Source organism: Leptodactylus fuscus, chromosome 1 (genome assembly GCF_031893055.1).
Source record: "Leptodactylus fuscus isolate aLepFus1 chromosome 1, aLepFus1.hap2, whole genome shotgun sequence".
Lineage (NCBI taxonomy): Eukaryota > Metazoa > Chordata > Amphibia > Anura > Leptodactylidae > Leptodactylus > Leptodactylus fuscus.
Genome location: NC_134265.1, coordinates 313,131,222 through 313,154,803, shown reverse-complemented (window position 1 = coordinate 313,154,803; position 23,582 = coordinate 313,131,222). Strand labels below are relative to the sequence as shown.

General features: G+C 43.2%; 2 protein-coding genes across 4 annotated transcripts in view; one reads left to right on the top strand and one right to left on the bottom strand.

Annotated features, from left to right (window-relative positions):
* The window catches only part of LNX1 (ligand of numb-protein X 1), a 303,671-nt gene that overhangs the window by 82,601 nt on the left and 197,488 nt on the right, over positions 1 to 23,582 (bottom strand). The window lies entirely within an intron of this gene.
* FIP1L1 (factor interacting with PAPOLA and CPSF1) overlaps positions 862 to 23,582 on the top strand; it is a 45,408-nt gene continuing 22,687 nt past the window's right edge. For 2 of the 3 annotated variants that reach the window (XM_075259699.1, XM_075259690.1), the window contains exons 1-12: positions 862 to 1,053; positions 2,207 to 2,255; positions 3,387 to 3,444; positions 4,187 to 4,287; positions 4,366 to 4,430; positions 5,965 to 6,072; positions 6,497 to 6,627; positions 7,547 to 7,656; positions 7,870 to 7,966; positions 11,928 to 12,087; positions 14,882 to 14,929; positions 22,679 to 22,705. In XM_075259699.1, the coding sequence (XP_075115800.1) occupies positions 873 to 1,053; positions 2,207 to 2,255; positions 3,387 to 3,444; positions 4,187 to 4,287; positions 4,366 to 4,430; positions 5,965 to 6,072; positions 6,497 to 6,627; positions 7,547 to 7,656; positions 7,870 to 7,966; positions 11,928 to 12,087; positions 14,882 to 14,929; positions 22,679 to 22,705 (1,135 nt within the window). In that variant the 5' untranslated portion in view covers positions 862 to 872. The remainder of the gene's footprint in view (positions 1,054 to 2,206; positions 2,256 to 3,386; positions 3,445 to 4,186; positions 4,288 to 4,365; positions 4,431 to 5,964; positions 6,073 to 6,496; positions 6,628 to 7,546; positions 7,657 to 7,869; positions 7,967 to 11,927; positions 12,088 to 14,881; positions 14,930 to 22,678; positions 22,706 to 23,582) is intronic. The other variant, XM_075259708.1, reaches the window with a different exon arrangement.

The window sequence follows — 23,582 nt, the reverse complement described above, 5'->3', positions numbered from 1 at the left end:
ATTATATGACGTTCCAGCGAGCTACTGAGATGCCGGAACAATCACAGGCACAAGGTCAACAGCAGGACAGCTTGAGAGCTACTGAAATGCCGAAGCAGGCAAACCATCGACGACAGCAATTTGTTGAATATAGGTGGGACATCCACTCCAACAACCCGCAGACGAAGTCGCAGGCAGAGGCTAGTAATACAGTAAAGATTGTGAGGTCAATAAAAGCATTAAAAAAAGATAATTTTGGTATCACTAGAACTGGCCTAATCCCTGTATGTACCTCACCATTATTGTAGCCCTATAAGGATACAAATTATTATCTGTGAATTGCCAGAACTACAAAATACCCAACACTTTAGGATTATGTTGCCAGTCACTAAAGGGTGTCGCCAGCCCCTCACATATCAACCCAGACCTGCGGATAGATAGAGTCCCCTAAATCAATGGGTGCCCCCCCCCCCATTTTTGTCAATATGCAAATGAGCACTTTGGAGCAGTGACGATGCCCGGGTTGCTCCTAAGTGCTCCTTTGTATCATTATCGCACGGTATTCTGGTTAGAGATTTGTGCAGCGGTTCCAATGATATTCTGCCACCAATTCCTAGTTATAAATGAGAACTCAGCAAAAAAAAAAAAAAATCACTACGCAACATAAACTATGTCGGAGAGACCTCATATTTATGACACACTAGCGAAGTCAATAAAGTTTATTGAAATGGGCAACCTACACCCAGAAGCAAGATGGCCGCCGTGACTGCACGAACCTCATCAGGTGACAGGAAGCGCTCCTTTCCATTGGCTGCTGATACACACTGGCACTCTTCGTGACTGGACCGTGCCTTTTCTCGCGATAGGTGTTTTTCCCTCTTTCCCCAGGAAACATGTCCGCCGGCGGAGAGCTGCTGGAGCGGATGGTGGTCACGTCGGAGAGTAGCGGGTCCATCCCGGCCGCTGCTCCTACCTCCACCTCGTCCCCAACAGCAGGCAGCACAGCAGCTGCTACCACCACAGTGACCGCGGGCGGAGGAGGCGGGGATGAGGAGGAAGAGTGGCTGTATGGGGGTACGAGGCGTGCTGGGGCCTATACTGAAGAGCCGCACTATGTGAACGCGTTTACTGCTGTACTGCCTCCATGTTGCGGCATTTCATGTACAATGGCGGAGAGAGGCTGTGCAGAGCTGCCTGCAGCCCCATCCCCGGCCTCATGGCCTGTCATCTGTCTCAGCACTTGTTGCTTAAACACACTCTAAGTTGAAGGTTTATTGTAATGTGCTTGTCAGCTGCTGTTCCCTGTTATCAGCCATTCCTGACTGTGCAGATGCAAACTGGACTTCTCAGAGGAGATTATTGAGAGGAAATACATAAACACGCCCCTCCCCATTTGGTCACGTCATCTCATATTTCCACATGGGGGGGGAGGTATTATAACATAGGTGATGGATGTCTGGTCACTGGGCCCCACTTGTCACTGGAAGGGTCCGGCTCACACCCTTCCTTCCTTCCTTCCATTCATTCTTGGTTTGTGGGGTTAACAGGAACTTCTGAACACAGTCCTGGACCTCTAGTTTTTGTGGTCAGTGGGTCCCAGTGATCTGTCATTTATCCTTTGTGTTTCTGTTGAGGCTTCTGGTCTGGGTTAAGCCTATATGGGACAACTCTGCCTCCATGATGGAAGCTCAGCAGTGGGTTTATATGAAAGACTCTGCAACAAGTGTCAGAAATGGAGTGTTTTTGCAGCAGCTTTCTGGTTGGATTCACTGCGGGGCTTCCGAGTCTTCCACTGCTCTCCGTAGTATAAATTGACGTGTAATTTGCAGCCATTGCAGTCAGCCCCATAAACGTGCCCAGACCACACCACTTACATTGAGGATGTAGGGGGGGCTTTAGGTCTTCTATGATGAGTGTCACCCCTAGCTATGTGACACTTATCTCCTACACTGTGGATAGGGGATATGTGGCTGTAATGTCACAACCATTTTAAGGACCAAAGGATTGAATGATCCTTATGCCCCCCTAACTTCTGCCATCAGGGGAAATGTCAGTGTTTTTTATGTGAAGGGTTTGTCTTATAGACTTTCTCCACAGGTCCAGAGCTGCTTGTTAGTGACTTTCCACTCTTCATCATTAACATGAATGAAAGAAAATATTAACTTTATGTTATAACTTGCTGCAGGTTGTCATATGACTAAGATGGTTCTTTTTTATCTTTATATAGAAGAAAATGAAGCTGCTGGGCCAGACGATGATGAAGAGGATATAACAAGGTCAGACTACTTTAATGTGTCCAACTTAAATACGGTTAGAGTATTTTTGGTGCATTATCACACAAAGGTAGAATATTCATCTTGCACATCTGCGCATGGGTTTCCGTTTGGGAAGTCTGCTTGGGGACCCGTGAACGGATACCTAATCCACATAAAAAAGCGGTTACCTTAGGAAACCCATAGACCCCATAGACTATAATGTGGTCTGTGTGGTTTCCATTCGGTTTCCACACACAAAATGCGGGGAGAAAAGTGCTACTTGCATCGCTTTTCACTCCACATTTTTCATGCGGAGAGGGGAATGGAATGGCCCGAACGCTGATGTGAACCGGGCTGGGCTGCAGTGTGTGACTTTAGTCACCAGAAAAGTTGCTGAATATTCTGCATTTGATTTGTTATGTCTGATCCAGCCCGACCGGTTGAATAAAATACCTTTTATGAACTAGCAGTGACCATATCATGTCACACAATAGTGCAAGTACTGTATTATTAAGCCCTCGTAGCACTTAGTAAATCCTCTGAGAGTCCTTATGAATAATGGATATGAATGTTATTCCTAGAGATTGTGTGTGTTTCCTTAAAGAGGTTGTCTCAGAATCAACATTGATCACTGAGTGCCCGCGCTTAGATTTCCACCTGTCACAAGAGAGGGGGTTTTTGTCGTCCCTGTCCTCCCCCCATTTGAGCAAAGTGGTAGTCATGCATGTTGTTGCTCCATTTATAGTCTGTGGGACTGTTGGATATTGTACAGTACAACAGCAATCTACTAGGAGATTCAAGGATATAGCCTTACAATGGAGATGTATCACTGTAACACAGGTCCGATCACCGGAGCTAAGGTCCTGAGCATGTCCATAGTGGGGAAGAGTTTGAGTGGAACAGGACTTGAACATGCTTCATTCTGTAAAACTCCACTCTATTAAAACTTGTGCAGTGAGGAGAACTGGGGGTGTTAAGATTCCTTCACTACGGATTGGAGGTGTTCAAGCAGAGGGCCATGTTGGTTCCTGGACAACTCCTTTCGTATAGCATTTGTTTTATATGACCCAGCAGTAGAGGAGAATGCAATGGTTTATAAATGTAGCATAATCCTACATTGTCCCTCATGTTCTTGTGCTTTATATTCCCTAGCTCTCATCCGTTACCTGTTGTTGAAGCAGAGACTACTGAAAATGGAGTGGCCAAAGCGGTAAGTCTTACACAACAAAAGAACAAACCTGCTTACATGCTATCATTTTGTTTCTAGTGCATTGCAGGGGCGTAAAAGGTATTGGGATCTTTAAATGAGTTCTCTATCTACAGTAAACAACACTGGTCATCAGGAATTATGGCAGTCTTGTCCGAATGATTCCTATATCAATTCTGTTTTGTTTTTGTGAAATAATCCCCAGTTTCTCTGTTAAACACTCACAAATGACAGCTCTCCTTGTATATGTGTACCCTGTAGGGGCTGTCATCATTGTATGGGTGGGGGGTAATCGGGACTCACTGACTTTCCTATGAGTCCTTTCAGGACTTTATTTGTTTTTTAGGGCACATTCAGCAAACAGTTGCTTTGTCCTTGTGGCAGTCTAAGTCTGATGGACTAGACTGGGAGAGCACATGGCCCCTTTGTACTGAATGGAGCAATACACAACTCAGTTTTTTCATGCAGACCAACAACCCTTGTGATAAATTGTTAGAGCATGTCTTATTCTGGTCTGCTTCTCCTGTTCCCCATAATATGAACCTATATATCATAGAGCTCAGCTTCTCTTCCTTTCTCTCATATATGGGACTATTAAAGGATTATCTTATCTTATATCCAGGTTCACCCTGTCATAACAAATGTTTAGTGTGCGCTATTACTTTATGACCAGTGTGGTGTATATGTGTATACATTTATGCAATGTAATACTATACTTTAGGGTTTTTTTTTCTATCTTTGAAAGGTGACTGAAACTGAAGATGACAGTGATAGTGACAGTGATGATGATGACGACGATGTCCATGTCACTATAGGAGATATTAAGACAGGAGCTCCTCAGTATGGGTAGGTTGCTGTTGCCTACAAATTAGGTAGAATTTGTTACAATTACTTTTTGTAACATGTAAATGTTTAATATTTTAGGAGTTATGGGACAGCGCCAGTTAACCTGAACATTAAAACTGGAGGTAGAATCTATGGACCTGCTGGTAAGCCACAACTTATTTTTCTTTCCCCTTCTTCCATGGATTAAACTGTCAGTGACCTGTCTACTGAATACCTTCTATCTGCACGAAATAACCACAGACATAACAAAACAGATAAACCGCGACCTACATGTGAGCGGGATTATGTGCTGTCAGTGTATAATAGAGAGATATAAATACGCACAAGCTCTCTACATTGCTGTAGGTGATGTCACTTTGCAATGTGAATACAGTAACATCCAGCCAATCTAGTCTTGCTGTATATGCTTACAAACCAATGTCCTTTCGAGGTAAAGGCATTGTAGATTAGTTGCCTATGGCAACCAACATGGTTCCTGCTTTAATTTTTGTGAGGTGGGACCTGATTCTTTAGTACTGGAGACTCCACTTCTCCTTTTATACTAGTTTTGATAACTGTTTCCCCAATAGTGAGTGCACTGAATGTGTCCATAGTTCCTGAGATTTTGGCTTTAAATGGGTTTCCCTATGAACATGACCATTCTTTTTTCTTTATGGACTGCCAATGGATGCAGCCATGAATGCTGGAACTTTCTATGATTTAGTGCTTAGGCTCGGTTCACATCTGTGACTTTTCTGTCCGCATGTTCCGTGCGTGAAGCACACAGACCCCATTATAGTCTGTGGGGTCCCCATGCAGATTCCCCGAACAGATTACCGAATGCAGATGTGAACCAGGCCTTACCAGAAACCAAGCCATGATTTATTTATTGGGGGCGGGTTATCAGAAGGGGACACTACCTGTGTGAGAAGATAACCCGGCCACAATAATTAAATCATAGCTGGGCATTTGGCAGATCATTGACAGTTCCTCCTTTCGTGGTCGTATCTTTTGGTGACCAATCAAAACATCAGACTGTCACCAATAAGATAACTAGAAAAAAATCTTCAAAACTGCAAAATGTTTATTTATATTTGCAAAAATGTGTAACTTTTAATTTTCCAAAAATATAAATATGGATATGTTCATAGGAAAGCCTCTTTAACTGAAATTTCACTGCATGTGAATTGCAAAGTTATGTTTGTGGTTCTTCTATTTTGTTTCCACTTTTAAAGGCAGTTTGTCACCTGAATCAATCGGTGGGGCTGAGTTCTTGTGACAAACTTCCTTTTTAAGGGAATTATCCATTATACACCCTTATCCTCTATACAGTATATGTATAGGGTACAACCGCTGGGATCTTCAGTAATGAGGAACGCTGTCCCCAAGTGCCCCATGGGACTTCCAGCGTTATCTGTCTTGGAGGTCCCATAAATGTGAATGGATCAGTGGCCACTCATGAGCACCACCACTTTATTCGCATGGGGTACTTATGAGTCCCCATTCTCTGGATTCCTGGAGGTCCTATTGGCTGGACCCCACTTAAGACACTTTTCCTGTAACCTTTCAATAGGGGTTGGGTGTCTATGGTAGCACATTTTTTGACCTTTGCTTGGTGCTTTATGCCTTTTATCATGTAAACTGCTACTTGTTGAACCCAGAATGTGACTAATCTATTTTATCTTTTTACTTTTGCAGGAGGAAAAGTTAAAGGGGTGGATTTGGATGCCCCTGGCAGTATTAATGGAGTTCCTCTGGTGGAGGTGGACTTAGATTCTTTTGAAGACAAGCCTTGGAGAAAACCAGGTATTTACCTAAATAAGGCTATGTTCACACAGTGTAATTCAGAGAGGAATTTGAGGTTGTCTTCCATCTCGAAATCTTCTCCAAATACTGCTCCAGTGGGGCAAATCACTCCATGGATTTCAGAATCCACGGCAAGATTGAGCATGATTCTTTTGTGTTTTCATTGCGATAAAATAAGAAGCATAAATAAACAGCCTCCCATTGAAAACAATGGGAAACTGATTTAGGCTGGTTTTTAGGCAGAATCTGCTCCATATTCCTCATATTTAGTACAGTCCGCATATGCCTAGTACAATTTCTAACATGGGTTTCCAGACTCCTAGCTAGACTATCATGATATGCAGCCACTGCTGATACAGTTACCCGCTGGCACCTCCTATTGTATTAACATAGAGCTATTCTGCATCTTGTCTGTAACCTCCAGGTGCTGATCTCTCAGACTATTTCAATTATGGATTCAACGAAGATACCTGGAAAGCATACTGTGAGAAACAGAAGAGACTAAGGATGGGCCTTGAAGGACTTCCAGTCTCATCAACAACAAATAAAATCACGGTAACATCATTTAACCTCTTATTAACCTGGTATTCTATCAACAAACATTTAAGTCACGTATAACCCAGTGTTTGTGGCTCCTTCAGTCAGATGAGTGTTCTACGTCTGCACTAATGTAAGCAGGCGAGCACACACTTTTGTCCCATTGCTTATGTTATTCTCTAAAGACTTCTATGGGCACTGTGGGGTTTGTGCAACTTGAGGTACTGATGTCTTTCTCCTACTTATGACCAGTGTCAGTGCAGCAGCAGTAGACACTGGACTTCTGTTAAAGAGGACCTTTCACCTCCTGGGGCACATGCTATTTAATACACCGCTAGAAAGCAGACAGTGCACTGAATTCAGCAAACTATTGGCTTTCCCGTTCTTGCTATCTGTGCCGATACCGTAGCTCTTCACAGTCAGTCAGGAACGCCCTTCCTCACAGTAGTGTTGATTGCACTGCACTGTGAGAGCGGGGAAGAACGCCCCCTCCCCTCCTGATAGTACTCGTCTTTGGACGTTCCTCACTGCTCAGTGTCCTCGCTGGGTGGTAAGCAACACCCCTTCCCACGGTACAGCGCTATAGAGGAAGGGTGTTCCTGCCTGACTGTAAGAAACGCCCTTCTGACAGTGAAATGCTACGGTACCGGCACTGATAGCTCTTCACCGGGGGCACAGAACGGGAAAGCTGATATTACGCTGAATTCAGAGCACTGTCTGCTTTCTAGCATGGTATTAAACCGCATCTGCCCCAGAAGGTGAAAGGTCCTCTTTAAACTTATTGGGCAAATACCTATATACTCCTATAACATATAGAGGTATTCAGTGAATGTTTGAATACCACTTTACAGTACTTTGAGTGTTTGGTTTATGCAATCGCTATACTTACTGTACCAGTAAGATTGGTGCTTTGTTTTATGTATTTTTATTATGATAGGTACAACAGGGCAGAACTGGAAATCCAGAGAAAGATACTGTCTTACAGGCAACAAAACCAGAGTTCACATCACCGACTTCTTTATTTAAATCTGGTGCTCCACCTCCAAGGTAAGATGTTAAGAATTCCTTGTTGTGTATAAAAAAAAAAAAAATGTTGTTGTTGGGTTAGGAATTTGCAAAATGTTGAAATCAGTAATATTCTAGCAGAATAAGTAATTACTTTCTATTTTCTGTTACTGGACATCTTATAGTTGATCTGTTGATGTATATTTAACGTTGAATTTTAAAAAGTATCCTCTTGCTGCTCTTACGTTTTTACAGTAGGAAACTTTCGGGCACAATAGATGTCATTGGGCAAACCACAACAATCACCCGTGTGGAGGGTCGTCGACGAGGCGCTAATGAAAGCAATATCCAGGTATACGATGGCAAAAAAAGTTTACATTCTACCACAATTGGGGACTGTTCACATCATGTTTTGATAATCAGTTTAACTGATCAGCTTTACAGATGCTAAAAAATGAATGAAAACTGATGTCCTACAGTAACTCATCTGTTTTTATTATGGGCCCCATTCACACGACTTAGTATGCTTTCAGTGTCAGGCCAAATTGCAACGGAATGCAAGTGGAGTGACATCTGTGCTGTCTGTTATGCGTTCACATCTATGGGAGCTTCCAATCTATTCTGTTCCAAGATAGTATACGACCTGCTCTAGAATCATCTGTGTCACCAGAACAGTATAGATAGCAAGCCCCATATGTAAATGCATAACAGTGTGATGAGTGCATTCTGCTGCAAACTCACTCCACACTCGGTCGAGTGCATCAGGCCTTAACAGAAGCATCAGTTTCCATCCGTTTCTTTACATCATTTTTTTTTGTGTCTATAAACTAAACCAGTCAACTGATGATCAAAAGTTTGTCTATAGGAATTCTGTACAGGTTTCCCCGGTGGAAGCAGCTTATGGTTATTTAAAGGGATTCTACCACTAAAACACTTTTTTTTCTAGTTACCACGTCGGAATAGCCTTTAAAAAGGCTATTCGTCTCTTACCTGTGGAAGTGCTCTCCGCCGCGCCGTTCGTTCAAAATACCGGTTTGTACCGGTATGCTAATGAGTTCTCTCGCAGCGATGGGGGCGTTCCCCATCGCAGGAGCAGCGATGGGGACGTCCCCATTGCAGCTCGAAAACTGACCGCAGCGCCGCCTCTCTGGTCTTCGGTGTCCTCCCTTTGCTTCTTCAGCGTACTGTCGGACGCCTGCGCAGTACGCTCTGTTCGACGAAGATTGCCGAACGTACTGCGCATGCGCGAAATTGCGATCCCAGCCATAGTGCGGGCACCGAACTTTCGCGCATGCGCAGTACGTTCGGCAATCTACGCCGAACAGAGAGCATACTGCGCAGGCGTCCGACAGACGCTGAAGACGCAAGGGGAGGACACCGAAGACCGGAGAGGCGGCGCTGCGGTGAGTTTTCGAGCTGCAATGGGGACGCCCCCATCGCTGCGAAAAAAATCATTAGCATACCGGTACAAACCGGTATTTTGAACGAACGGCGCGGCGGAGAGCACTTCTACAGGTAAGAGACGAATAGTCTTTTTAAAGGCTATTCCGACGTGGTAACTAGAAAAAAAAGTGTTTTAGTGGTAGAATCCCTTTAAAGGGGTATTCCCAACTCGCCCGCTGACCAACTAGCATGCTGTGTGCTCTGTTCACTTCCTGGTTTTCTTGGTACATTGCTGGGCAGGGTTTCACTTGCTGTCTCCCAGGCAAAGCTCTGCTTAGCTCTCTTCTTAGCAGTACATGTTTGCAGTTTGTAATGAGAGGTGGTTGTAAATAAATTAGCACAGTATCACTGGAAGATGCACAATATGAAGCTGATGTAGCAGAGCTGGATTTGGTAGGTGATGAGAATCCCAAACTTACATGCTACAGGACCAAGAGTCAGCTTGCAATAAACTCTGTTATAGGTCTGTGTTTACATACAGAGGTAACAGACTCCCTGTCTCAGCAAAATTCAATTAGCGACCTGATAACTGGGAGATAAACGGCTCAGAAATACAAGCTGTTCCCGAGTCCAGAGCGCTCAGCTTCCCCTCCCTCCTGAGAGCAGGGAGCTACCTCACTTGTCCTGCGCGGAGAGATAAGATCATCCCCAGGTCCGTGGCAAACAATAAAGTGAATAATCTCAGATAGCGGCCAAATAAAGCAGTTTTGATAAAGCAATGTGTTTAGGAAAAGTCTTAAATCCATATAAGTTAACAGGATAGATGGGATCCTTGAGATGGGACAACCCCTTTAACATGTTAACTGGGATGACTGAGAACTCAACAGTGCATATTATACAAATGATTTTTTAAGTACATTGAATAAAATTTAATTCATGCATGCAACTGATTTCTGGAAGTGTGTGTGTGTGTGGGGGGGGGGGACAAATATCATTTGAATGAATTGTTATGGAAAGCCCAGGAAAGCAGGAAATTGTTTGATTTCTAAACTTCCCGCTGCAAGAGAATTTCCTTCTGTAAATGTGGTTCAGTTAAATACCTTAGAGAGAGGGAAAAAGAACTGCTAGCATTGGTGAATTTTGATACTGCAGAACTTGTTTCTTCTGGCCAGTTTCCAGCCTTTGCACATAACTTTCAAGTGAAACGGCCTCCTTTCTTTGTAGGATTGCCTCAGATTTGCTGCTAGAAGTACAAGGACCTTTGTGTGCTCTGTGCTGGGCTTTTAATGACAAAGCAAATTCCACCGGCACAGAAGCCAACAATGTTTAGTTTTACCATTGATACTTGAAGCGTTGTGCGTCCGACAGAACGACAAATTAAGGGGCATTATAATTATATGTTTTTTGTGACCTCACTAAGTGAATTATAAAAAGTCAAGACATTCATACGGGTTAGCGTAAGACATACTGATAGGTAATGTAGATTGTGAGCCCTATATGGGACAGTGACTGACAATGTCTGTAAAGCGCTGTGGAATATGATGGCGCTATATAAGTAAGCATAATAAATAAAAATAATAAGATATCTTGAATACACTAGAAAGGAATATCTACTCCAGTCCCCAGAAAGGGGGTCCCATGTTCCCAACCTGACTGAAGCATCAGTCTATTATGATGCTGCCTTTCCATTTAAAGTCTATGAGACTGTAAGAGCTATATGAGTGCTAACTTAGACTGTGAATGGAGCATCAGCAGGCTTACACAACCACTAGGGATCCCAATGGTTGGATTCCCATGAATCTTATAGTTGTTACACATCTGTGTTACCCCTCATTCACATCTGCGTTTGGTAATCCATTCGGGGAGTCTGCATGGGGACCCACCGAACGGAATACCAAATGCATTTGCAAGTGGTGTGCAGTAAAAGATCCCCATAGCCTGTAATGGGCCCGTGTGCTTGCCGTGCGATCTCCGCACTGAACATGTGGAGAGGAAAGTAGATTGTGAAGTACTTTCCTGTCTGCATGTTCCCTGCAGAGATCTCACGGCAAACACACAGACCCCATTATAGTCTACGGGATCCATGTGCTTTCACTGCACACCGCTTGCAAATGCGTTTGGTATTCCATTCGGGGGGGGGGGGTCCCCATGCAGACTCCCCCGAACGGAATACGAACGCAGATGTGAACGAGGGGTTATATTTAGGTTAGGTTTAGGGGTTAAATTTAGTTTTTATACAGCATTATAGTTCCATCCACTATATAGCAGTGGTTCTGGGTAATTGCAGTGCAGCTTCTATTACTGGATTAGGAGCAGCCTATGTATGTTCCCCGTCCACTTCTCCAGCTTCTGGCGTTTAGAGAATGCCGAAACAGCTGATCTGTGCAGGGTCCGGGTGTTGGACCTCCACAGATCCAAAAAATGATGACCTATCCTATGGATAGTTCATCGGTGTGAAAACTCTGAGGAGCCAAAAACGACTTTAACTTATTAGCAGATTGGCCTTTAAATAAGAAAAAAAAAAACTTGATTTGTTTAAAATGTGTATTGCAAGATCATTACTGAATATATGTTAAAGGTTTCTGTTTAAGGGACAACACTGTTACTCAGTGGTTAGCATTGCAGCCTTGTAGCGCTGGAGTCCTGGGTTCAAATTCCACCAAGGGCAAAAAAAAACATCTGCAAGGAGTTTGTATGTTCTCCCCGTGTTTGTATGGATTTGCTCCCACTCTGCAAAGACATACTGATAGGGAAAAAAATGTACATTGTGAGCTCTATATGGGGCTCACAATCGACATTAACAAAAAAAAAGTTTGTGTTTAGTGTTAGGGGTGCAATCTTCTTTGTGTAACGCTAAAATGTTATTCTTTTCATTGCAAACATTTGATGATGTTTTTAAAGCTTTTTGTGTATATGGCTTTATATTCTAGGTAGTTACAGAACAGTCACCTTCAGAGGTGGATAATAATTTTATCAAGCCACCACCACCATTTTTTCCTCCTGGTGCTCCCCCAACTCATCTCCCACCACCTCCATTATTTCCACCACCTCCAAATGTCAGTACCGCCCCTCCGCTTATACCGCCACCAGGTAAGTTTACTTATGTTTTCAGGTTTGGGTTATTAGGGGAAGAAAAGCCATTTATTAATCTGAACTCTAACGTTTTTATTCTATATATATTAGGGAATGAGTTATTCAGTTCCTCAAGGTTTAAATTCATCCAAATAGATGCTTGTCTTTCAGCATGTTGTCTGGGATTATAGTGGAAATAAAGCTCCTTTTATTTAAAGGGAATATGCCACCACACTTATATGCTGTTGTAGAGGTAGGTGGTGACATGGAGAACCTGTTTTTATACTTTGATTGTTTTTGTGTCATAGTACAATCTTGTGGCCAAGAAAATCTGCCTTTAGTCTGTAGGCAAAAGAGCTGTACAGTGCTCAGATGGGAGAGAGCAGGTTTTCTCCTGTGGTTGTCACTCCTGATAAGATTGACTGGTCACTGTGCAGCAACCATAAATAATAATGGATGACCACACCCTGCGTGCACAGACAAGCTCTTTTGCATATGCTGTATCTGTTGATTTTCTGAGCAGCAAGACCGCACTATGAGGTTAAGGCTCCATGTTGCTTAAAATCTGCTTTGTTTTTTGTTTTTTTGTTTTTTCTTCACATTTTGCAGACATTTTTTCAGCCAAAAGCAGGAGTGGATTGAGCAGAAAGAAGTGTAAGGGTCCATTCACATGGAGGAAAATGGTGAGGAATTTCAGCACTGAAAAAAAAGCCTCCCATTGACTGCAATGGATTTCTTTTTCTGCTAGCAGAAGTCAAAGGGAGGCTTTTTTTTTTTCAGTGCTGAAATTCCACACCAAATTCCTCACCATTTTCCTCCATGTGAATGAACCCCAAGAGCTTCCTTTACATTTTCCATTCCTTTTGTAGTCAGTCTTGGCTTTGGCTCAAAAAAATGCAGTTAAGGGTGGGTTCACACTTGCTCCCGTGTGCGCTTTAGGAAATCCAGCTGGGTTTCTGTCTTCTGCCCTGAGAAACTGAACAGGGGACGGAAACCCAACAATCCGTTTCAAACCCATTCAATTGAACAGGTACAGTTTTGTACCTGTCCGTGGTGAAACTGTTTTTTTTTTGTTTGTTTTAACCAGACACAAAGTCCTCTGCGGGCCTTCTGTGAAAAGCGCTGCTAGATAAACAGCGATGCGTTGCTGCCAAGGGTCTTCCCGCAGCACTACGTGAGGCCTTAGTCTTGTGGGGTTTTTCATTAAAGACAAATTGAGTTTGGTTCTGGAATTTTCAGATTGGTTCTGACTTCTCTGAATCCCCAATGAGTGATGAACTGTCATTGTCAGGGAATCTGCTTCTGGCTGGATAGATTTACAAGGCAGCCATTGACTGTCCATTTATTACATGGATGCATTGGTCCTGCTAGTTTAGGGTCTGTTCTGTTCTCATGGACGGGGCAGTGAAAAACAGAGAAACTGCAGTGTGTGATCTATATATAACACTTGTAATTCCATATGTAGTTATTATCATTTTGTTTCTGCAGCTCCTGGCATATCTGTGTCACTATGCTAACAGACTACAAATACACTGTGTAGTCTGATCACGCTGTCATCCCAATTCCTGCGAAACTACTGAAAGTCTGTTAGTAAAGTTGTTTTAACAGGCGGCATTTTGTTGGTGGATTATGTTTTGGATTTGAGTATCCCTTTCTTTCCTCTACGTTTTATGCTTGGATTTCTGCAATCCATAGGCCGCTGAATAGCTCAGTTGTAGAATTTCTGTAGCAAATCTGCATGAACACATCCAGGAAAATAGATGGCAGGTGCAAGAGGGACAGTCTGGTTTTAGTTTCTATTAGAACACATAGGCCTGGTCGGAAACTGTATATATCTTATGATAGAAGATGTGTGCAGTCAGGACATATTGTAATGTTTTCATCTCAGGTTTAGGTCTAGTCAGATATAGGTTTGGTTGTGAAGGTAGACATAGCTTTTATTGTGTATTATAGTGAAGGTTGCGTACATGTCTACCACCGCTGACCTACAAACTCGCGCTTGTACAATGTCTGCCCCATAAGCAAGTTTCTGATTTTCTCCTAACCATAGAAATCAATACTCGCTGTACATGTGCAGTAAACCATGCAGGCTTGTGGCTTTGGCTCCCGATAGGCCCTCTTTTATTTGTGCTGCAGCCAGCGCTTTATCTTCAAAGCTGTTATAAAAATAGCATTTTGCCATACCTCCCTGGTTCAAATGGGGAGAAAAAAAAAGGGCCAGTTGTTACCTCATATTAACTAGGCGCGTCGGCCAAAATATTAAGAATTGCAAATATAAAACATCCTGTGGAAGTTCTTTGGAGAGCAGAAGCCACTTTGAAGTCTTGTTCCGTAAACTGTATTCTCTTTTATTGTGAGGTTCATAGCAAGAAAAGCGCGGCTTGACGTAGGTGACTTGGGTTTTTTATTTAACTCCTTCACTGCTAGGGACAGCTATGACTGTAGAAGGTAGGTCGCTGGCAGATGTAGTCACTAAGGTCGTCTTGGCGTTTTTCTATTTTGCTGGCAGGAAGATCCCAAGTCTAGATCAGTAATGTGTGGATGTGTTCAGAGTTCCCAGGCTGCATTGTCTTCTGTAATTGTTATAAAATGGTTGCAGATGTGGCATCCGTTCAGAGACTTAATGGCATCTTAATAACTCCGTGGTCATTTTCTATTGAAGCCAGTGCTGTGTATAGTACGATACCTTTCCCGCATACGCACATCTCATGTGCGTTGATATCCGTCTTCTAATAGTCATAGCTCTGTTAACTTGCCAACAAGTAATGCAAATGACCTGTATAAATCATACCATTATTTCCCCTTCTTCTAGGATCTGGATTGCAGTTATCTTTCTCCATGCAAAAACCATCTAGATATGGTATAGTGGCTTTCCTACTACTCATGATTTCTAGATAATTTTGCTTTGAGCCGAGCATAGTCATGGATGCCGATAATCTATCCATATGGGTTTATGGTGTTTGTGGTGTTTTGTGAATGTATGTGTGTTATACCAATCAAGATTCCAAGTATCATTAGTTTACCTAAACTTGATTTATTTTTTTCCTTCTACAAAGTGAATATTGAGGATGGTTGTATTAGAGTGAGCATAATCCACATTATTTAGATTTTTATAGCACATTATTTGTGTATACATACATAGGCACACACAGTATAATAACACAAAACTAACTGGATGACTGAACTGTTACGGTAGGAAAGACATCTCTGCTGGCAAGGGCATGTGCCCTGTGTGGGAAGGTGGATGGAGACTGTAAGTGAGGGCAGTAGGTGCTTAGATGGTATTGTTAGCTATAGGCTTTCCTGAAGAGTTGGGGTTTCAGGTGGCGCTATAAGGTTTTATTATGTAGGACAGTCTGACATGTTGTAGGAGTGACCTCTAGATGCATGGGAGAAATCTTTGGCGAGTGCAGGAGATGGTATTGAGAGGATGAAAGATTATACTGTAGGGCAGAGGTCCACAACCACCAGGCCGCAGAACAGTACTGAGCTGTTTATCACTTGGTGCAGGGCCGGCCTGGTCATTGGGGATGTCTGTCTGGCTACTAGGTGTAACTGAAGCTCCTATGCTGCGTGTAATACATAGCATAGGAGCATTGGCAGACACCTGGTACAGAACCTGTTTTAGAGAGTGATTTGCTTGTGTAGCCTACACCAGCAGATCACTTTCCGTTACCTAGACTTCATGCAGCTGCCGTTATCTGTTCTGAAACACAAGATGTCTGCATATTATATGTTACTACCACAACCTTCACTTTGGTGCGGCTGGAAATAGAAGATGCACACATCCTGTGTGCAAGAACAGATCCCTGGAGACCTGCATTACTGACAAGGTAAGTATTTTATTACGATTACAGTATGTGGGGGATGATTATAGCGCCCCCTCACACACAGTTAAAGGGATTCTATTATTTAGAAAAGTCATTTTGAGGTAAGCATATACGTTTTTTTGTAAAAACGGGCAAATAGTACTTGTACTCCATATGTCCTCCTTCAGACGTCCTGTACTGTCATATCTTCTGTAGTCTCGCTCCGGGTGGTTGAAATCCCAAGCGGACTCCCTTTTTCTTCAAGGAGTCCCCTTGAAGAAAAAGGGGACTCCTTCCACCCAGACACCTCGGCCATAAGACCTTTTCACGCCATTTTTTGCTGTTTCTTCCCTCCCTGATGATTGTTTTTTATGCAACATTTTCCCTAATAAAAGATGCTTTTTAGAAGATGTTCGTCTATGGGTGAGTGCCCCTCCTGCTTTCTTTTCTACTTTATTCACCTCGGCCATAAGACCTCCAGATTGTTTCTTTACCTCTGCACCGCCGCTAAGACTGTTATTGCTAAGCATTGGAAGAGTCCTATTCCCCCCCACTGGTACTGAACTCTTGGCCTGCATCAAGGACGTATGAAGCCTTGAATTTTTGACGGCCAGCCTCAATAATACATTGGAGGACTTTGACTCCATTTGGTCTCCTTGGGATGCCTATTGCGCCCTGCGAGGCCTGTGACCTAGTATTATCCTTCATCCCTCCCTCCTTCCCCTCCCCCTCTGTCTTTATACATTTGTCTCCCTCTGTATTCCTGTTTTTCATTATACCCTCTTAATACGGTTTTTTATGTTACCTGTTGCAGGATTGGCGATGTGGCCTCTCCCTTATTTCCGTTTTCTTCTTCGCAATTGTTTTCTTACTTATGCTAAAAACTTTCAATAAAAACACAGTTAAAAAAAAAAAAATGAAATCCCGTGCGTGCACAGTAACGCTCCATTCTGAGCGGTACTTCGCACGCCCGAGTGCCATTTTGGTTGGAGAACTGCACAACCATACCGCACATGTGCAGCACGCATGTGTAGTTCTCCGGGGAACTGGAGGCAGCAGGCTATTCAGGCATATGTTTACCTTAAAATTATAGAATCCCTTTAATAACACTAACTTTAATAGTGCCCTATTACAGTTATAGTGCCACCCCCAGTTAACAGCCCCCCTCCACACAGTTAATGTTATGAACCAGTGGGGCACTATAGCTGTAATATTGCCCTTAGTGCTATCCCCCCACACATACAGACACCGATAATATTACCTGTGGGGAGGGCACTATTACAGTTATAATGCTCTCCCAAGAGTTAATAACAGTCCCCAATGTTATTAACTGGGAGGAGCTATTACTGTAATAGTGCTCGCCACAGGTAATAGCCCCCATCCCCACAGGTAATGGTGCTCTATTATAGTAATAGTGCCCCCAGTTAATAACATTATCTGTGTCCTGGTAGAAAAAAGGTTGGGGACCATTGCTGTAGGGAGATGGTGGAAGATCAGATGTGGGATGTATGGAGGGGACAAGTTGTGGGCTGCCTTTTGTGTCATTGTTAATATTTTGACCTGGATTCATTGGTGGAATAGCAGTGAGGAGAAACGTGAGTGCACGGAGAGAGGAAAGACAGGGGTATAACCTGGGCAGCAGAGGTGAGGATGGATCGGATGTGAGGCCACAGAGAAGGGTGTCGGAATAGCCTATGCGGGAGATGATGACATAAACTTGAGGTTGAAGAAAAGCAGATATGAGAAATGTTTTGAGTAAGACATAGCAAGGGCTTGAAAGAGAGGTCAGTGATTTCTAAAAAAAAAAAAAAAAATAAATAGTGGATGTGTGAGACTGGTGAAAGTATGCCACCATTATAGGGGCTATGCCAAAACTTAAACTGGACCCCAATCTCTTTGGGTCTGGCCACTGGGTCTCCCAGCAATAAGGATGTGCATTCCTGGCCAGCACTCCATTCACTTGGTAAGTTTTAGAAAGCTGGTGAAGGATATAGCAGATTTCCTCGCACTGTTGATCTATGCCACACACCTGATCATAGTATACCAGGCTTTTGTGTTCCACCATTAAAAAGGTATAGAACTGATATTTTTCTTTTAAACATTGGCTCAATATAAATGAATGGTTCTCCATTTGCATTTGTCGTCATCCATGTCTGCATATGGTGAATGGCTCTATTACGGATGGACGGCCTCTAATATATTAGGTTTCACTCTTTATCATGGAGGGCTTTTATATACAGTATGAATAGAATATGGAAGTGTTTGTCTTGGATTTAAAGGGGTTGGTCCAGGTTGTAATGTTATCCCCTCTCCATAGGATAGGGGTAACATCTCGGTAGATGTGGGTCTGACTGTTGGGACTCCCACTGATCTTGAGAACACGGCACACGGTCTCCCATCTGAATGGTTTGGCAGGGTGAGCATTTGCACTGCGGATCCATTCATTGTCTGTGGGGCTTCCAGAAACAGTACAGTGGTCAGTGCCATAGAGAATGAATACAGCAACATTCAGACGAGGGAACAGTACCCCAGTCTCATGATCATTGGGGGGTGGTCTCGGCAGTAGGATCACATTTCATGAGCATGTTAGAAGGTTTTGGTTTTCCTTGTGGAGATTAAGCTGGCATAGAGTCATACTGGAAATGCACCCTGGTAAAAATCTGCACATTGGTTCTCATCCAGAAGGAAGAACTTGTTTCTTGTAATCTCATCTATAGGTAGCTGTTCTGTACGTCAGCATCTCTCCCCATTAAAGAGCATAGGGGATAAGTGGTAGTGGGATGCTATACGTGGGAATAGTGCGATAAAGCTTATGTAATAGTCATTTGTAAGTTCTCCTTTATATTACGTTGTCCTATTAATGGAGACCTCCTGACTATGTGTAAGTGTGATTTGTCCACAGACTGTGTGCTATTCTGGGATCCAACTTAATAGGGTTGTCCCATTAAATGCACTTCTCCATATGAGGGATACACCAGTGCACTTGTGAGATTGGCACTTCGTTCACAAAGAGGCTTTAGAGGAACTTCATTGCGATGTGACACTTCTCCAGTGGCGGGGGGAGAAGTGTCTTTAATGAGACAACCCCTTTAAGGAAACCTATCACATTGAATATATATATACAGTTTGATTCGTTGGTAAGCAAGGTATGCTATACAGAAGAGGCTTAAGCACCCTCTCTCTCCCCTTTACAGTGTAGTATATAGTATTTTACTGTATACAGGTTTTGAGCTGCAGGAAGATGAGGAGGTGCCACTTACCCCTCCTAAAATGTTAGTGTGTGCTATTTTGCTTGTACTGATTTATGTGCAGGAAGAGTAGGTCTGCTTTAAGGTAGATAAGATAAAGGTCAAGTTGCCTTTACCTGTTCACCAAGTAACCTTGTAATGCAGTGGTTCTCAACCTTTCTAATGCCATGACCCCGCAATACAGTTCCTCATGTTGCGGTGACCCCATTCAGTTTGGAACACGCGTCCATAACGGCTGAATAGCGCTGCTGCAGACAGTAGCGTGGCTTCTCAGTGGCTAAAGCCATCGGAAATTTGTATTTTCTGATGGCTTTATGCATACCTCCCAACTTTTGAAGATCAGAAAGAGGGACAATATGCACGGCGAGCAGCGATGGATTTAGCTCCGCCCACTTTTGTGTTGACTCCACCCATTCTCAATCATTTTCCATGTGCTCCCACACAGTATAATCCTCCTACAGTCACCTGTACATTATATGTCCCCCCCCCGCCATCTCTCCCCAGTTTCATATAACCCCTTCATTTGCCACCAGTTTCATGTCTCCCCATCTCTGCCCCAGTGTCATGCCACCCCCCCTTCATCTGCCCCCAGTTTCATTGGCCCCTTCATTATTTTCCACCTTAATGTTTAAAAAAAAAACACTTATACTCACCTTCCAACACTCCCCCGCTGCTCTCTCCGCAGTGCTGCTCACTCATATAGTTGTAGGTGCAATGTGAGGTCATCACATCGCGGCTGCACGTGCAGAAGCCGGACCGCAGCGTTAAAGCAGGAGCTGGCTGTGACAGCTCCTGCTTTAATCGCTTGTGTTTTCAACTCATCGGCGATCGGGACGGTTGGGAGGCATGCTTTAGGCGATCCCTGTGTTTTTGTCGTTCGACCGCCCCCCCCCCCCCCTCCTTCCGGGGTCGCGACCTACAGGTTGAGGACCGCTGTTGTAACGGGGTGCTATTAGTCTTTTGTACTATGTTAGGAGGCTGGTACTTTGCTGTTGCCAGATACCAAGTCAAACTGAATGTCTTATTGAGTGGCATGACTTCAAATACTTGTTTACACGAATATGATGGACGTTTCAGAATAAATCCATCCATTTTAATGTTTTTGGTTACGGTAAAAAAAAAATCCTTGGAGTGCATTTTTAATGGTTCTCTTTTGTGGCCACTAACTTAATGTCTTAAGACTTCCTTTGTAGGCCGGTCCTCCCTTGACTTCAGTGCAGTTTTATTAAAGTGGTGTGTCACTAAGACGACCCTTGTCCATACACCCTACTAAGACATATGAGCAGCAAACGTGAGCCGTCCTTGTATGACACCGGGCTGCAGCTCCCTGCCTAAATCAGATGTCTGCCAGGTGGACATAGGTGTCATCTCGGAGACTACCCTTTAATGTGTACTTTTCATTTTATAAAGCATGAAATCTGCGGACACTGAAAAGATTGATATTTGGGGTAAACTCATGTTGCTTGGAAAAAAACTCTTTAATTTGAAATGATTTTACTTAATGAATCCTAAATGATTTTTCATTGATTTTGGGTAATGTACGTGGCATGTGCATGGCCTGTAGATGTAATGCTGTAAGAAAATGGAGGCTTAAAGGAGTTTCCCCACACACACAACCATGATTACATTTGTAGACAATTAAAGGGAACTTGTCAAGGCAATTTGGGATACTAAACCACCCACACGTCCTTATGGACTGGGGGATTTTGTGTCCCAAATAGTTATAACACAACCTACAGCCGCATTAAAAATATAAAAGCTTTCTACTATAAAGTAATAGGGTATATGTGCCAGACCTTGGGCATTTGCACATTGAAGCCTCGGTGTACATCTCCGGCTTCATTAAAGAGCACCAGAGGCGTCAGGAGCACCAAACATGAGTCCAATAAGATTCATCGGACTCCTCTCTAGGTAAGTATAAAGCTTTATCTTTCTATAATGCAGATTTATAATGTGGCTATTTAGGACACTAACGCCTGGTCCATAAGGACCTGTGGATGGTTTAGTGTCCCAAATGGCCCCGACAGGTTCCCTTTTTTAAAAAAATTTTTAAAGGTATCCTTTTTGCAAATAATAATAAACATTTTGCAGATTATAACCATCTTAGTGGTCACAGTCTTTTGTCCTGATAAGTTGCCAATGGATATGAATGCAGGGACTTTCAAGGGATTCTATCGTTAAAATCACATTTCTTTCTCGATCATACATGGGAATAGCCTTAAGAAAGGCTATTTTTCTCCTGCCTTTAGATGTCTACTCCGTGCCGCTGTTCAGTAGAAATCTCTGTTTTCTTCTGTATGCAAATGAGTTCTCTTGCAGCACTGGGGGGGGGGCGGCATTCCCAATGCTGCAATAGAAATCTCCAGCGCCGCATCCATCTTCTTCAGGAGTGGTCTCTTTGCGCTTCTTCTGGAGCTGGGTTCAAACTTCTAAGCATGTGCAGTCGACTCTTCCGTCAGGCCTCGGGCAGAGCCGACTGCGCATGCCCTCCTGGTTCAGCGGCCATTTGTTTGTAGCCGCTTATACAGTAAGCTGGGGTAAGCGTCCACAAAACATGGCCGCGCGCATGTGCAGTTGGCTCTGCTCGAGTCTCTATGGCAGAGCCGATTGCACATGTGTAGACGTTTGAACCCAGCTCCGAAAGAAGACGCGCAGAGAGGCCATTCCTGAAGAAGATGGAGGCGGTGCTAGAGAGTTCTCTCGCAGCATTGGGGACGCCCCCAGTGCTGCGAGATAACTCATTTGCATGCCGATGAAAACCGGGATTTCTACCGAACAGCGGCGCGGAGAAGACATCTAAAGGTAGGAGAAGAATAACCTTTCTTAAGGCTATTCCTACGTGTGATCGACAAAAATGTGATTTTAGTGATAGAAACCCTTTAATGTCTACTTTTCAGTATCCAGAACATTTTATAAAGAATGAAAAAAAAAAAATCAAACTTGGAGATTTCAAAAAATGTCCATGCCTGATAACCGGGTCACCCGAAGGAATTTATGGCTGGGTTTCTGACCAAGTGTTAGACCATAGAAAGTTCCTGTATTTATGATCGTATTCACTGGTGGCAAAAAAAAAAAAAAATCACCACTAAGTTGGTTAGAGAAAATCTTTGCAAAAGTTTTCGTTATTTAGATTTGCAAAAATGTTTAACTGTTAATTGTCTACACATTGAGATCTGGTTATGTCTTTGGGAAAACCCCTGTTCAAAACAATCAATTCTGTCTTCTGCATCTCTTGCAGTTGTTCCTGTACCTTTGCAGTTTCTTAAGGCTTTTCTTTTCCTTTATAACTAGACTGCTACTTGTGCAGAGATTGGCGGTCTAGAAAATACTTAAGGCTACAATCACACATGCAGTTTTTGGTTTGGTTTTGGGACCCAAAGCCAGAAGTAGATCCAAAATAAGGAAAATGCCTGATGCGTCTCTTTATTGTATCCACTCCTGTGGTTGGATGTGAAATCTGCATGTGTGATTGCAGCCCAAGATGGAATTCTAAAAGACTTTGAACTAGACCTATCTGAGCTGAGGTAGTAATTTTGTATATTTATTCCCTAGGAATACCCATCACCGTGCCACCACCAGGTAAGTGTCTTACTATATGTTACTGAGCTGTAATCCGCACCCTTCCATTTCTCAATCTACCATTGTCCCAAGATGTGGTACAGAGAGAGAAATTTAGGTGAAAAAAACCCAAAAAAACATACTCTCGTGTCCCTGGTGCTCCAGTGCCCCAGGGACTATCTAGACTACTGTGGTAAGTGCGCAGTCTTGATAAATCAGCCTCAATGATTTTAAAACGGCCACAAATTGGAAAAAAATATATATTTATTTTTTGTTTATTACAATATTAATTTCAAAATAGTTTAAAGGGGTTGTCCGGCATAAATGTACAATCACTTCCTGGATTTCTCGGCACATTGGTGGGCGGGGTTTCACTTGCTCTGCTATCTGCTATGTTTGCAGTCAGTAATGAGGGATTGGTTGTAAATGTATTACCACAGTATAAAACTGATGTAGCAGAGCTGGATTTGAGTCAGCTTGCATTACATACAGAGGTAATGGACTCCTTATCTCAGCCCTTATCAGCCAAATTCAATTAAATCGGCTGATAAGTGTAAAAGCTGAAGATAAACAGCTCTCACCTCCCCCATCTGAGGAGTTCCGTTGCTTGTCTGTGGCAAAGACATACACAGCTCAGAGCTGCTCCCAGCACTCGGCCCCTCCCTCAAAGCCCCCCCACCCCCCCACCCCATCCCTCCCCCGCGAGAGTAAGTTCCCTCACTTGGGAACTGAGCAGATAAGCCACTTGGCCTTAGAAATGCAGTGTCAACAATGAAGTGAATAAATTTAAGATAGTGGCCAAACAAAGCAGTTTTGATAAAGCAATGTATTTAGGAAATGTCTTAAATCCACATAAACTAGCAGTATAGATAGGATGCTTTTCATGGGACAACCCCTT